The following is a 14,980-nucleotide window of genomic DNA, read 5'->3' on the forward strand; positions in this document are numbered from 1 at the left end:
CAGATTTACAGGATGCCTACAGAGTGCCTCAGACCAAGGTGCTCTCACACAGTGCCCAAGATTTTTCCATGCAGTGCCCAAGATGTTCCCACACAGTGCTTCAGTCCCAGATGCTCCAACACAGTGCCCAAGATGTTCCCGCACAGTGCCTCAGACCCAGATGCTTCCACACAGTGCCCAAGATGTTCCCACACAGTGCCTCAGACCCAGATGCTTCCACACAGTGCCCAAGATGTTCCCACACAGTGCCTCAGACCCAGATGCTTCCACAGTGCCCAAGATGTTCCCACACAGTGCCTCAGTCCCAGATGCTTCCACACAGTGCCCAAGATGTTCCCACACAGTGCCTCAGTCCCAGATGCTCCCACACAGTGCCTCAGACCCAGATGCTTCCACACAGTGCCTCAGTCCCAGATGCTCCCACACAGTACACTAGATGTTCCCACACAGTGCCTCAGTCCCAGATGCTCCCACACAGTACACTAGATGTTCCCACACAGTGCCTCAGTCCCAGATGCTCCCACACAGTGCACTAGATTCCTCCACACAGTGCCTCAGCCCCAGATTCTCCCACACATTGCCCAAGATGTTCCCACACAGTGCCTCAGCCCCAGATGCTCCCACACACAGTGCCAAAGATGTTCCCACACAGTGCCTCAGTCCCAGATGCTCCCAACACAGTGCCCAAGATGTTCCCACACAGTGCCTCAGTCCCAGATGCTCCCACACAGTGCACTAGATTCCTCCACACAGTGCCTCAGTCCCAGATGCTCCCACACAGTGCCTCAGTCCAAGATGCTCCCACACAGTGGCCAAGATGTTCCCACACAGTGCCTCAGTCCCAGATGCTCCCACACAGTGCCCAAGATGTTCCCACACGGTGCCTCAGTCCCAGATGCTCCCAAACAGTGCACTAGACACCTCCACACAGTGCCTCAGATTCTCCCACACGGTGCCCAAGATCTTCCCACAGTGCCTCAGTCCCAGATGCTCCCACACAGTGCCTCAGCCCCAGATTCTCCCACATAGTGCCCAAGATGTTCCCACACCGCGCCTCAGTCCCAGATGCTCCCACACAGTGCCCAAGATGTTCCCACACAGTGCCTCAGTCCCAGATGCTCCTACACAGTGCACTAGATACCTCCACACAGTGCCTCAGCCCCAGATTCTCCCACACGATGCCCAAGATCTTCCCACACAGTGCCTCAGCCCCAGATTCTCCCACACGATGCCCAAGATCTTCCCACACAGTGCCTCAGTGCCAGATGCTCCCACACAGTGCACTAGATACCTCCACACAGTGCCTCAGCCGCAGATTCTCCCACACAGTGCCCAAGATGTTCCCACACAGTGCCTCAGCCCCAGATACTCCCATACAGTGCCCAAGATGTTCCTACACAGTGCACTAGATACATCTACACAGTGCCTCAGCCCCAGATGCTCCCATACAGTGCCCAAGATGTTCCTACACAGTGCCTCAGCCCCAGATGCTCCCACCCAGTGCCCAAGATGTTCCCACACAGTGCCTCAGTCCCAGATGTTCCCACACAGTGCACTAGATACATCTACACAGTGCCTCAGCCCTAGATGCTCCCACACAGTGCCTAAGTCTCAGATGACTGTTCGCTCATTCATCGGCTGATCGTTGCCCTGTTTACACAGGACAATGATCGGGAACGAGCTTTCATATGAAAAAGGGCCTTTACATCTTTATCATTTCATTTTTCAGATAATTAACGACTCACAGATATCCCGTCAAGCTTTGAGTGAGATTGAATCCCGGCATCGTGATATTGTACGACTGGAGAGCAGCTTGAAAGAACTCCATGATATGTTCCTGGACATCGCCATGTTGGTCGAGAACCAGGTAACCATACAGGTTAAAGTGGACAAAGAGACCATGGATGACAGATGAGAGTGGTTATAATACTTATATAGCGTTCTTTAGTGGGAAGAATATATATTCTGTGTGGTGCTTAACAAACGTACATAAGCCACTGGGTGTCTCAGTTGTGTCCTGTTTTCTATCTTTAATGCTTTGCTTGGAGACTGAGGCTCGACATAGCTCAGGTAACTACATCTCTTGTCGCTGGCTGTATTTCTTTTCCTGAAACATCCTCCAGCTACATTTATTGAGGCATTCTGTCCATTTCAGGGGGAAGTGACAGATAATATAGAAATCAACGTCATGAAGTCGGTGGAGCATGTAGAGAAAGCTCGAGTAGAGACCACAAAAGCTGTGAAATACCAGAATAAAGCACGAAAGGTGAGACGAGGAGACCACCACATGACTGACAATACACTACCACAGGACGTTTAGGAACACAAAGGGTTTTTAGGACTCAGCCTAGGTCCATGCAGAAGACTGTTGAAAGCATCTTGTTATGCGGTTGCACAATATCTTACCATATTTATATATATATGCAAATCTTATAACTCTCTTTTTATATCCTGCTTCTCCACCTTACTTCCGTTGTCCGCAAATGGCAACCGGCCTTGGTTGTCGTATTCTCCTCCGTGTAATTCTCTACATGTCCGAACCAATACTTGTCTACTCTTATTTGCCTTATACCCCTCTCCCCTTGCTTATACCCTCCTATTCCTTCTTTTGCTACCCTTTCTTTTCTTCATGAAGGGTGCTCTTATTGACCGCATAGAAAATAACATGGATGAGTCGGTGGGCTTTGTGGAACGAGCAGTGGCCGACACAAAAAAAGCAGTAAAATACCAGAGTGAGGCCAGGCGGGTGAGAATTGCCCTGAAGCAAATAGTAGAAATGTGGCTGTGCTACCTCCTCCACACCCTTAGCATCTAGTTTTTGTTTTGTTAGTAGTACACCCCATTACAGTGCCGTTAACCCTAGTATCCTGGTCCAGATCCTAGATGTATCTTTTAGATGGAAGAGTACTTAGACATGCTTGCTCCTCCTTACCGCAATCCTTCATTTTGTATCTTGTTTCTTACGTCAATGGGGAATGAAGCACTTCGTGGATCGGCCATGTTTCTGGGCTCCAGTACTTGCTGGTACATACAGAATTAGATAAGGTTAAGTGAGGACTGCCCTGACCTGTTGACTACAAATATAATGATTTTGTGGACTATGCATGTATCAGGTGATGTTTGACCTATGGGTCTTAGGACCGTGTGCCACAAAAGACAATCATCACGTCGGTACGGTGTCCGACGCTCAAATTACGACTGTATCTATAAATGAAATTTTTGTAATCATTTGCTTATCCCTGTCCTTGATGTTGCTTCCCTCCAGAAAACGATCATAATTATTGTGGTGGTAATTATTCTGCTAGCAATTATTGCCCTGATTATCGGCTTATCTGTGGGACTAAAGCACTGAGACTACGACCCTGATGTTGGGTAAAAACAACTGTAAGTAGTGAAATTGTAAACAGAGCATTTGGGGATTTTGGGAAGACAGAAAAAAAATAAAAATATTTGTAGACCAGATTTTCCACCTCTTCTCAAAGAGAACCGGTTCTCGAAACTTATCGGTGGCTCCGATCCTATTCATTAAATACACCCACGAAGAAACCACTCGAGGTTTATGCCCCTCCAGTTTGGAAATATTAGTTTCTGTGCTAGAAGAATACCCAATAAGACAATATTCTTTCCCTCAGCCTGGCACAGCAAACACAGATTCGACCCCAGAATACATAACACAGCTGATACGGTCAATGCTAATAAAAACATGACTTAGATGATGGGCTAGAGGATAGCACCCATCCAATCCGGTAGGGTGACATATGACACATCAGCATTACTTCACCATGTGTCCTGATGTCTAAAAAAAACCACAAAAATTAGAAATTGTAAGAGGAATGTTGAGATTAGTAATGATAAAATGATCAAGAAAATTTATATGACAGCAAGGTTATTAATCTCCTTTTTGCTTCATCACGCAAATAATTTTTTATTCCCAAATGATTACATGTCGTAATAATAATACTATGAATTGGAATTAGAAATCCTTTTTAGGGCATCAGGTGGTTTAGTAATACCATTATACAAAAATGAACGTGTTATACAAATGACAGATGACATGAACCGGAATTCAACTAAAAATCAAGAGTCGTCAAATCCTGCCATGTGTTATATGATTTCATTACATGGTTAGAAATACCCTATTTTACAGGCTTTACGAAATGTATTTGTCTTTGAAAGGAACAGTTACAAAAGTTCCTGGATACTTGTCGACAATTTAAAAACGCATTTTACCACAGGTATAAGGAATGTGGGTTGAGCGGGGGATGTTACTCCTGGACGCACCATAAAGAGCCAGTTGTCAAGTTTTCACCATTGGTGAGAAGACCTTTCGAGGGTTTCCTTAAAGCAACCCTCTGGTTCCGGGACAACATTTTAAATATGATGGTATATAAGGAGTAATATTACCTGGTGCCCTCCAGTTGTGCCCCTCTGCCATGGATCCACTGTTTTAGGGTCCCCTCATTTGCTGTCCCAACATGGCTGCAGGGCTGCTTAGACTATGAATCTGAGACACTCCCCCTGTTCTTGGATTGGCCAAAGCTGCTCTGTGAGCAGTTCTGTCCAATGCATGAACAGAGGAAGTGTCTTCGACTCAGTCTGAGAAGCACTGTGCCTGACCCTAAAACGAGGATCCCTGGGAGAGGGGCATCAGGTAATCTTACTCCATATACCCCATCACATTTATAATTCGACCCTGAGAACGGAGGGACGCTTTAAGGTTACATCAGTCTTCAGAGTGTTTGTAGGCACTGTGTTAGCATTGGGCACATCACCCGAATGAGAAGTAGGGCATGTTGGCTGATATAACAGCTCTATAAATAAAATAGGTTGGCTGATGATTTCCCTGCCTACGTTACTCGTACTGGAGTTGTGATTGTTGCATTTGAAGCAACCGTTTCTATTGTCCTCTAACAAATATGGATGGGTGGACCCCACCTGGACTGCCTATATGTTCTAAAGTAAGCTTCCAACAAAGAGGACTAGATATTTTAGAGATGAGGATGCTGAGAAGAAGTAATTTGCAACCCAACCGGTGTGCATGGGCTTCTTAGGAATTCATAACCGAACATTGGTAATGAAGGAGGACGTCTTAGAACTCTATGGTTTGTGAAGGTTATGTAGCTCAGATGACAGCTGTGGTCCATGAAGAATGTGTCTTGTGGCTTTCTGTAACATATCTTCTCCTTTTATCCCTAGTGTAACACTCCATCCATGACACCTAATCCTTCCAAAGCTACTGATCCTAATTCCTTCCAGAAGCTTCGCCTGCTCCACCACCCCGGTTTACCTCTTTTTCCCCACCGACAAAAGGATCTTCTATGTTTCTTCCTCCTGGAAACCTCTCCTTATCTCGGATCCCCTGGACCTCTGCTTTTTTGGGGGGTTAGCAATGCCATCCTAATCTTCTGTCCTGGCTTATAAACCAGAGGACAGATGAAAAACTTGTGAATTCCGTATCATACGTTATTTCTATATATGTTACAAAGAGAAACCGAAATCGCAAAGTTCTCAAATTGGTAAGAAGAGCTTTTTGTCAAAAACATAGGCCAAATGTACCAAACAAGAAGATATTCCTTGAAATCTTATTCCAACTAAGAGACTATAGTTCTACGTATATGGTGGGATGAACCAAACGGTCACTTTAAGCAAAAAAAAATTATTCTTTTGTTTGACCAAGTTCAATGTTTTGGGCCTTCCTCCACGAATTTCTAGTAACCTGGTAACAACTGACCTTGCTTTCACTATTGACAATTGCCAGTTGCTTTAACCCAGTGGCCATGTTTTGGGGCCAGTACAGACTAGATCTTGTATGTTTGTCATTGTGATTTTTGAGTATTTTTGGATGTCCTACTGTACACATCCAAAAACATTCTGACGTAAATGTCGTTTGTAGTTTCTATATGTGCTTGAGGAAGGGAATTTAGAGGTAAAATAAAATGTGAGTCCTAATGGGGACAGCTGCTCTAAAATACCGCACGATAGGTCGGTGTTGGGAGCGGTTAAAGAGGGTCTCCACCTATATCAAGATATGGTAAATATAGCATTAAGACATAGAAAAGTTTGTGATTGTAGTCTGGAGGCTTGAGCTGGAGACCAGAGCAATCTGAGACAGACCGGTTGCTAGGGACGTGCTACTAGACAACTGTAATGTAAAAACCTGTGGTTGTTAGGCAGTGTATCCCTAGCAACCAGACTGGTAAACGTGACTGATTATATTGACCACTGAGAGGGGGAAAAGCAGCTTGGTAGCGTTAAAGTCATGCCATACTCTATTTCAGGTTGCTGTACTATCAGTTTTTAATTGAGGTGGATAACCTCTTTAAAGCAGTTCTCCGCTTTGGATAAGCCCTATTTGTTACAAAGGTTCCTTGACTATAAGCTGATCACAAAGTGTCTCCTTCCTGGGACCCTCAGAGATCAGCTGTAATCCGTAGGGAAACCTGTAAGTGTTGAATTTCCCTACAGTGCCTCCACAGGGGAAATGAAGCATTACACAATGCCCTTTCATATCAATGTGTTGTCTGTGTAATACAGGACAGGACAGGTCCTCCAGAGAGAAAGAGAGAGAGAGAGAGAGAGATGTTCTATGTAACCGCTCTCCACTCTGACCAAGAGATGACGATCCTGAATAGAGGACCCCCCCCACTATTACCTCAAAATCCCATAATAGGGTGTATAGAAATAAGTTTTCTACACTGGACTACCTATTTAAGGTACAAGTGTTGTACCCCACCACTGGGAACAGTGGCCTTACCGTAGTGTCTACATCAACCATTAGCGAAATAAAGTAGACAATTACGTTCAATATGCACTAGGGGCAGTGGGTGTGTTTTATATGATGTGTGGTTTCCTATAAGCTATCATCATTAGTTAGTTACAACCCCTTTCGATATGCTGTTTTTGGGCACATTGACGTCATGGATCTGGCAGACTTGGCCCGGTCAACTATTACATTACATTCTAACTCATTTAGTCGCAACTCTTTCCTATTTAGGTCATATTTTTGTTCATAGGGGGCAGTATTGCAGTAGTAAGTATAGTACAGTAAAGATATTAGTCAATAATAAATCAATAGCTTTGAGTAAGGCCCTGTTCACATCACGTTTGCCATGTTAGTTTAGCGTGTACACCAGGAGAGCTCCCAGGAAATGTGTCAATATGGTAACATTATTGTTAAATTAAGATTGTCCTTTTGGCCCGCATCCAGTTGGTACACATACCTAAAAAAAAAAAAGTTATGACTTCGCATAGCAGACTAGGCCATTCAACATAATCCAGCAAAAACGAATATACCGCGCAGAATACGTTTATTTAACACGTAGCCTTAGGGTGATGGATGCCGCTGTATGGCATGTGACATATACGTCACGAGCTTTTCATGAGGCACACGTTACACCAATGTCAAAATAGCCTATGGGTGGTGGACGCCTAACAGTGCCATCTGTCACCCGTTGGCTATTATGGCATCCGTCGAGAGCTTTAACTGGCGTATAAGCGAAACGTTTGGCCAAAAAGTTGTGATGGGGTTGTCCGGACATTTTTTATTGATAGCCTATCCTTAGGATAGGCCATCAATATCCGATCGGTGGGGTGGAACTGCCGTGACCCCCACCGATCAGCTGAGTGAAGGGGCCGCAGTGTTCATCACCACAGCCTTTTCACAGTTTACAGGCGCCGTACACATCCGGAGCGGCTGTGCTTGCGTTTGTAGTTACGGTCCCATTCAAGGGAATGGGACTGAGCTGCAATCCCAGGCACAGCCGCTACCAATGTGTACGACACTGTGCCTAGTAAACACTGAGAAGGCCACGGCAACTAATGCAGTGGCACCTTCAGTCAGCTTTCGGCAGGGGTGCCAGGAGTCGAACCCCCACAAATGGATATTGATGGCCTATCCTAAGGGCAGCCCATCAAACAATGTTCGGACAACCCCTTTAAATAGGTTCTCCACTGAGATAATTGTTTGAAGCGACCCTCCGATCTCGGAACAACATTTTAAATATGATGGGGTATATGGAGTAATATTACCGGATGCCCTCCAGTTGCAACCCTCGGCCATGGATCTGCTATTTTAGGGTCCCCTCTGGCCGCAGCCCTTCTTAGACTACGAGTCTGAGACACTCCCACTGTTCTCACTTGAGCAGTTGCGTCCAATCCGTAAACAGAGGGAGTGTCTTAGACTCTCTAAGAAAAAAACGCTGCGGTCATTTCGAGAAAGCACAGAGGGGACCCTAAAACAGTTGATCCACAGCATATGGGGGAACTGGAAATAGACTTGAGTGATCTGAGATGGACGGAGTTGGATTGTCACTGTGCACATAGCAGGTCCAAGCAGCTTGGTAGTCAAGTCACGCCCTTCTACATCTACACCCATGATGATAAAATCAGCAGCAACCCCAGCTAATGAGAAAATGTAGGACTGGATTTGCCTAGTTTGTTGTATACATATGCCCTTAAAGCTGCAGGCTTCTAGATATGACCAAATTACCAGTCATGACTACTAGGGCTGCTGGCTTACAGGGCTTATTGAAGGGTGTAAAAAAGACGGGGGACCCTGGGACTATACCAGACGTAGAGTAAACTCAGTAATATATGGTAAATCTGACGTGCTGGGTAGAAGACGTCGGGTGTGATTGTGGTATGGGCATTCTTTTACAGATACGTAGGAATGTTATTTGCTTTTCTAGACCAGCTCAACCTGCATTTTAGGTTCGGTGGGTTTTATGGTTCTCGGACAATAAAAGTAGTTATTGTGGAGCTCGGAACATTCCTCAACTCTCACATCATGCAGAGAAATGTGGTCTTGGGTACATAATGGGCTCATCTACATGGGGGTTTATTGACACAACTGGCATTGTTGAAGCCTGAACTCCTTCTTGACATCTCCATAGTCATAGGTTCAAGTCCCGTAGTTTTGATTGTTGTGCACTGTAAATAAGGAATTATACTGTTTTTTTTTTTCTATATTGTGGCCACTGGGGGGCGCTGTTTTTGGGTTCTGGAAGGAGAAGCGACTACGTTTTCATACACTCACAGCTACGGTCATGTTAGGTAGTTACATGTCATGTGTTAATAATCTCAGATGTCCAATGGAATGAAGTGGCAGGCTCGCTCGAGTGAACGCTGTACCGGTTAATTTCTGATCGTCTCTCCACAGCGATCACTCAGACTCCCACCGATCAAAACTTTTGACCTGTTACGTTTTTTTAAAATGTAGTTACCCTTTAAATAATGTTTTTAAAGGATCGTTCTGTCGAATTGATACACTGTGTTATGCGTGGTGCAGGGTCTGGGGTGAATGGTGCATGAATTCTTGCACTGCCCCCCTTATGGCCCTGCATTAGGCGTAACAGTGTATCAGTTTTACCCAAAGGAACCTGTTACTAGGAAAGACCTTTCTAAGGTTTGGCTGCAGCACAAAAAAAGTCGAAGGGGTTTTTCGGGCACAAAATGTTTTTTTTTTCAATTGCCAGTACATCCAAAGTTAGGGCCCTATGACACCGGCCAATTTTGGCCGTTCCAACGAGTGCCGATCAAAGCTCGTTGATCGGCACTCGTTTGCTCCTTTCACGAGGAGCTATGATCTGTAATGTATGGGGACAAGCGCTGTGATATGTCAGTAGTTTTGATCGGTGGAACACCACTACCGATCTTTAAAACGAAGCGGCAGAAGCGCTTGGGTGTGCCCTGTGCCACTTGCTTTCCTCGGAGCGGTGTATGGGCTTAAAAAAAGGCCGAGTCCGCACACCGGTTGCTCCTTATAATAAACGAAGCGGCATATCGCTCAGCCAAGCGCTTTTGCAGCTTCGTTTTAGCGATCGGTGGGGTTCTCGGTAATCAGACCGCCACCGATCAAAACTTCCGACATGTCACCAGATTTTTTTGAAGTTTAGTTACCCTTTAACATGTAACTCCTGCACACCTCCTTGACCCAGGAAGAGTTTAGTAGACGGGCATATAATATAAGATCTACCGGTAGTGTGACGGAGCAAAAAGGTTTTCCAGATTGATAGAACCGCTATATACACCCAAATTTCACTTCCCGGGGATCTAAGGTTAGGGACGATGAAATGTCTTGAAGGCCATTAAAGCCTCAGTCCAGTGGTAAGGAACAGCCGGACACAAGGAAGTCTAGGCAGTAGCATAGGGAGCCCATTGTCTATGTAAAGATATAGACATATTTCGAGCACTCACTGTTCACGGTAGGCACGCCTTGGTGGTGGATATCATGCTGTAACCTACAATCCTTCTACTCTTATAGGGGCAGAACATATACAGGACTTCCTTTGCGGCCACCTTCTGACCCCATTTATCCGCACATCTCATACTAAGAGAACTGCTATCGGATATTGGGAATTGTAAGTCTGTATTAAAGCGACCCCCCCCCCCCCAGTCTCACGACAAAATCATAAATATGATGGGGCATATGGTGTAATATTACCTGGTGCCCTCCAGTTGTGTCCCCTCCACCGTTTTAGGGTCCCCTTTGTGCTGTCCCAAAATAGCTCCAGTGCTTCTTAGACTACAAGTCTGAGACACTCCCACTGTTCTCGGATTGGTCAGAGCTGATCACGTTCCATTCAATCTGGGAACAGAGGGAGTGTCTTAGGCACAGAGGGGACCCTAAAATAGGGGATCCAGAGCAGAAGGGCACAACTGGAGGGCACCAGGTAATATTACTCCATATACACCATCATATTTATAATTTTGTCCTGGGACCGGAGGGTCTCTTTAACTAATATTTTATTGGTTGCCAGAGGTAACAGAAAGTTTACACTAACAAGAGGGTGCTGGGCATCTGGATATTAGCTCATTAGTTTAGGGAATGGACTTGATTAGACCCGCCCACGCTGAAGGCAGCTTCCTGTTACAAAGCATCATGGTCCGAAATATCAGTACCATGAAAAATGCACGTTTTTTTTATTTATTTTTTATTAGATCCATTGCACTATTCCTATATGGATGCTGATAGGATTCACGTATACATTGTGCTTGCATGGGAACGCCCTTTAACCCCTTCCTAATAAGCGAAGCCTGTATATCTTTATCGTCTATTTCTTACTCTGGTCACACAGCGCACGCTCCTCAGACCTTTTTTTTTGTACATTTGTATATATTGTAGAATACAAAAACTTATACTAAATGAAGGAACAGACCTCTCCCACTCCTCCTCCCGCTTGTGGAATCCTGTCTTTGTACCTTTAAGAGGGTTGTCCACGATTAGAAAAAAAGGTCAACTTTTATTTATTTTTTTCCCATAAACAGCGCTACTTTTATTCATGGGCTGTGTCTGGTACTGCAACTTAGCTCCATTCATTTAAATAGGGATGAGCTGCAATACCAGACACAGCCATTAGAGTGGCGCTGTTTTTGAGAAAAGCAGAAACTTTTTCTATTCCCCGACAACCCCTTTATGAATGTCGCTGCAGGGTTATCAATGTCTTAAAGGAGATGTTTATCTTCTGTCTCTTCCACCCACATGGCTAGAGGCAAGATATCTGGGCACCCTTAGATACCCCGATGCCCAATAACATGCTATAGTGCCCTATGAAGGTCGGATGTACCAGCGTCCGGCTATATCTAAGCGAGACCAGTTTATTAACATTCACCATGGAGTTGGAAGCAGTTGAAAGTAGACACCCCCTTTAATAAGATATGCCAGGGACTACCATCTTTCATCCACATGGGCATTTTAATTTTTTAAAGGGGTCCTTCATCTTTGTTTGCTTTTGGCCTCACTGCTGAAAGTAAATGATCTGATCCCCCATGGACACATCTAGACGCTTGTACCCGCACATCGAATAAATATATGCGAAGGTTTTTATGTCTTCTGCTCAGGTGTTTGCAGATCTGTTCTAACTGCAGCGCCCCTACAGAAAGTACAAGGTATTGCACCACAATTTTTTTTTTTCTTTCAAGGCCAAAATTTTTAAATGCCCGTGTGGAAAGGTTACCAGGATAGATAAAGTTTAAGGTGTCGCTTTATGTTGAGTTTTCCCTTCTCTGACGTTTTACATGCTGCAGAAGAAGATAATGATTCTGATTTGCTGCGTGATCCTCATCATTATCACAGCTTCTACAATCGGAGGAATCTTTGCCTGAGGTGAGGACGACAAGGGGTAAAACCCGGGGCGATATGAACCGACTTACGATATATTTATGTTGATATGTATATATTAAGTTATTGTTGATTGTAACCTATGGACGAGTGTATAATGTGAAGTATGGAGCCTATGATTAAAGTGTAACTCCCCATTTACAAGTTCCATCTATCACTATTGTTAAGTAAAAATTCTTTGTTCATCTTATTTAGAGCTGGGCCTTTTCTCTAGTCACATACAAAGCTGCATTTAAAATCCATCAACACCTTGGAACAACTTAGATGAGATGCTTCAATGCACTGGATTATGGCAGGTGTAGGTTTCTAAATAGTCCCACAACACACAACAGAGCATGTGCTCTGGAAGCCAAAATCAAAAAAGGTAGCGATATTTTTTTAATGCAGCTTTGGTTGTGAATGGAGCAAAGGATGTACAATATAAACAAGTCCTTTGTAAAAGAGGTTTGACCGTGGAGATTGGGTTGGCATTAGATGATAACCAGATTCTTATGAGATCTATTTTGCCAATTTTTCTTCCCCTCGAATTAAGATGTGGGACCGCAGAACCCGGATGACCATGTACCAAGAAGATACTGGATGTAAAGAGATCACGCTGGATATGGATTATTAAAGAATTTGTGAAAGTCTCTGTGTTTTGTGTGTTCAGTCTAGGGGTGAATTGATATATTTCATGTGAATTCGAACAGTAGGGGGCACCACTAACACCACCACACCGCAGAAGACGGAGGGGCAGATTTACTATTGTGTCTGGATCTAGAGTGTCTAAAACTGTACCTGGCTAGTCAATTGTTAAGCAGGGGCGTGGCTTAGCAGGAAAGGGGTGTGAATTTCTGAAGAGGGCGTGGCTTAAAATGCACAAAGAAAAAACAGCCAAATTACAATTGGTATGCGGAAGGTTAAAAATGTCTAACAGGTCATGCAAGACGCGCCAAAATTATCATGCAGTGTGCCCGTTGTGATCAGTTTGGCACCTTTTGGGCAAATAGTACTCGGATTATAATAATCAGGATTTAATAGGAAGTTATATTGGGCCAAAAATACTGATCCCAAAAGCCTCAGCCTGGCGGGGGGGCGGGCCGCGTCGTATTTATCACTTCGGTGCCAGCACTTGCGGTCATCAGTTACACGATCGTACCCGTGGTAATTGCCAAATAAGTTATTTAAATGGCAGATTATTGGAATTTCAAATTGTTAATTAATTTTTTTAACACTTCTTGTTGCTTTAACCCTTCCGCTGCCAGTTCTTGTACATTTTGCACCTACCGGAGACAGGTACGTTTTTTACACGTACAAATAAAAATCATACCAAACCCCCAGAACCTATATACACTATATGGACAAAAGTATTGGGACACCTCCACATTCCACTTACAGGAGCTTTTATGACATCCCATCCTAAATCCAGACACGTTAATATGGAGTTGGTCCGTCCTTTGCAAAACCTCAAAACTGTTCCCACAAAATTGGAAGCTACAATTGTCCACAATGTCTTGGTACGCTGAAGAATAAGGATTTTTCCCTTCACTGGAACTAAGGGGCCGAAGAACGCCCGCATTATCCCTCCTCCACCAAATTTTACAGCTGCCCTAATGCAGTCAGGCAGGTAACGTTCTCCTGGCATTCACCAAACCCAGACTCATCATCAGACCACCAGATAGAGAAGCGTCACTCCACAGTACACGTTTCCGCTGCTCCACAGTCCAGGCACGACGTGCTTTACACCCCTCCATCTGACGCTTGGTGATGCGAGGCTGGCATGTAACTGCTCAGCCCCCAGGCCATGAAGCTCCAGGCACCGTTTTTGTGCGGATGTAAATGTAATGAAGAATCCCATTTGACAGAACGGCTTGTCCTTACTTACGTCATGACGTGTATATGTAACACGGGAGGGGGATGTGTAGACGACGTATGTCTATATACAGTGTAATATAAGTCACTGAGTTATTCGTCTGGAGTAATCCTAACCAATTCCTTCTTTGTTCGACTAGATCTTTCCTAATTAACCCCTTTTTTTCCTCCCCGCCTTCCGGGTTAAATAATGTTATATTGTAATAATACAGACTTTTACGGATTCAGCAATACCAATTAGGTTTATTTTTTTACAATGCTTTAGGGAGAACAATGGGGAAACATTTTTTATTTATGTACAAAAAAAAAAACCAAAAAAAAAAACCTATTTTTTTATTATTAGTCTCCCTAGGGGACTTGAACCGGTGATGGTTGGATCATTTGCCCAATACACTGCAATACTAATTTATTGCAGTATATTGTAATTTTGACAGACTCTGCCTTTAGCAGGGCTTAATAGAATTACATAAGTGTCAGACCTGGAGGCCGTTCGTTAAGCCTCCAGGCTGCCATGACAACCATTGGCACCCTGTGATCACGGCACGAGTGGCTAATGGGCTGTAAGAGAGGGCGGCCACCCTCTAACAGCGCTGCTGCCTCATTTGGTCCCGGCGATCAAGTGATCATGATCGCCAGGATGCCGGTAGTAGGAGGCTGCAGCTGGGTCTAATAAGACTAAGCACAGTCCTAACAGTAACTAAAACACGGCTGATTGCGCTGCTCAGTTACAGTGGAAAAATAGTGAAAAAAAAAATAAAAATAAATCCCCTTAAAGGAACAGGACATAAAAAAAAAAAAAGGTGGGGGGGGGGGGTTGGCAAATATCGCGTTATGGTACCTTATCCTGTACCGGTTAAAGGAATCTGACTGCTTTCCCTAGTAACCCAATATGACCTGACCGCATGTTTTAGACTCTTGCGGTTCACATATTACCCGTGTGACAGCCATCGCAGTTTACAGCATTGAGATCGAGGCATGCTGGGAAAAAAAAGTGACTCAATTACAGGCCAG

At 44.5% G+C, this 14,980-nt stretch overlaps 1 protein-coding gene across 1 annotated transcript in view; it reads left to right on the forward strand.

The window, feature by feature from the left end:
• STX3 (syntaxin 3) overlaps positions 1–9,703 on the forward strand; it is a 46,769-nt gene extending 37,066 nt beyond the window's left edge. The window contains exons 8-11 of the mRNA XM_075842115.1: positions 1,730–1,867; positions 2,156–2,266; positions 3,266–3,384; positions 5,197–9,703. Of these exons, the coding sequence (XP_075698230.1) occupies positions 1,730–1,867; positions 2,156–2,266; positions 3,266–3,352 (336 nt within the window). The 3' untranslated portion in view covers positions 3,353–3,384; positions 5,197–9,703. The remainder of the gene's footprint in view (positions 1–1,729; positions 1,868–2,155; positions 2,267–3,265; positions 3,385–5,196) is intronic.
• The last annotated feature ends 5,277 nt before the right edge of the window (positions 9,704–14,980 follow it).

The sequence above is a fragment of the Rhinoderma darwinii genome, chromosome 11, assembly GCF_050947455.1.
Source record: "Rhinoderma darwinii isolate aRhiDar2 chromosome 11, aRhiDar2.hap1, whole genome shotgun sequence".
NCBI lineage: Eukaryota > Metazoa > Chordata > Amphibia > Anura > Rhinodermatidae > Rhinoderma > Rhinoderma darwinii.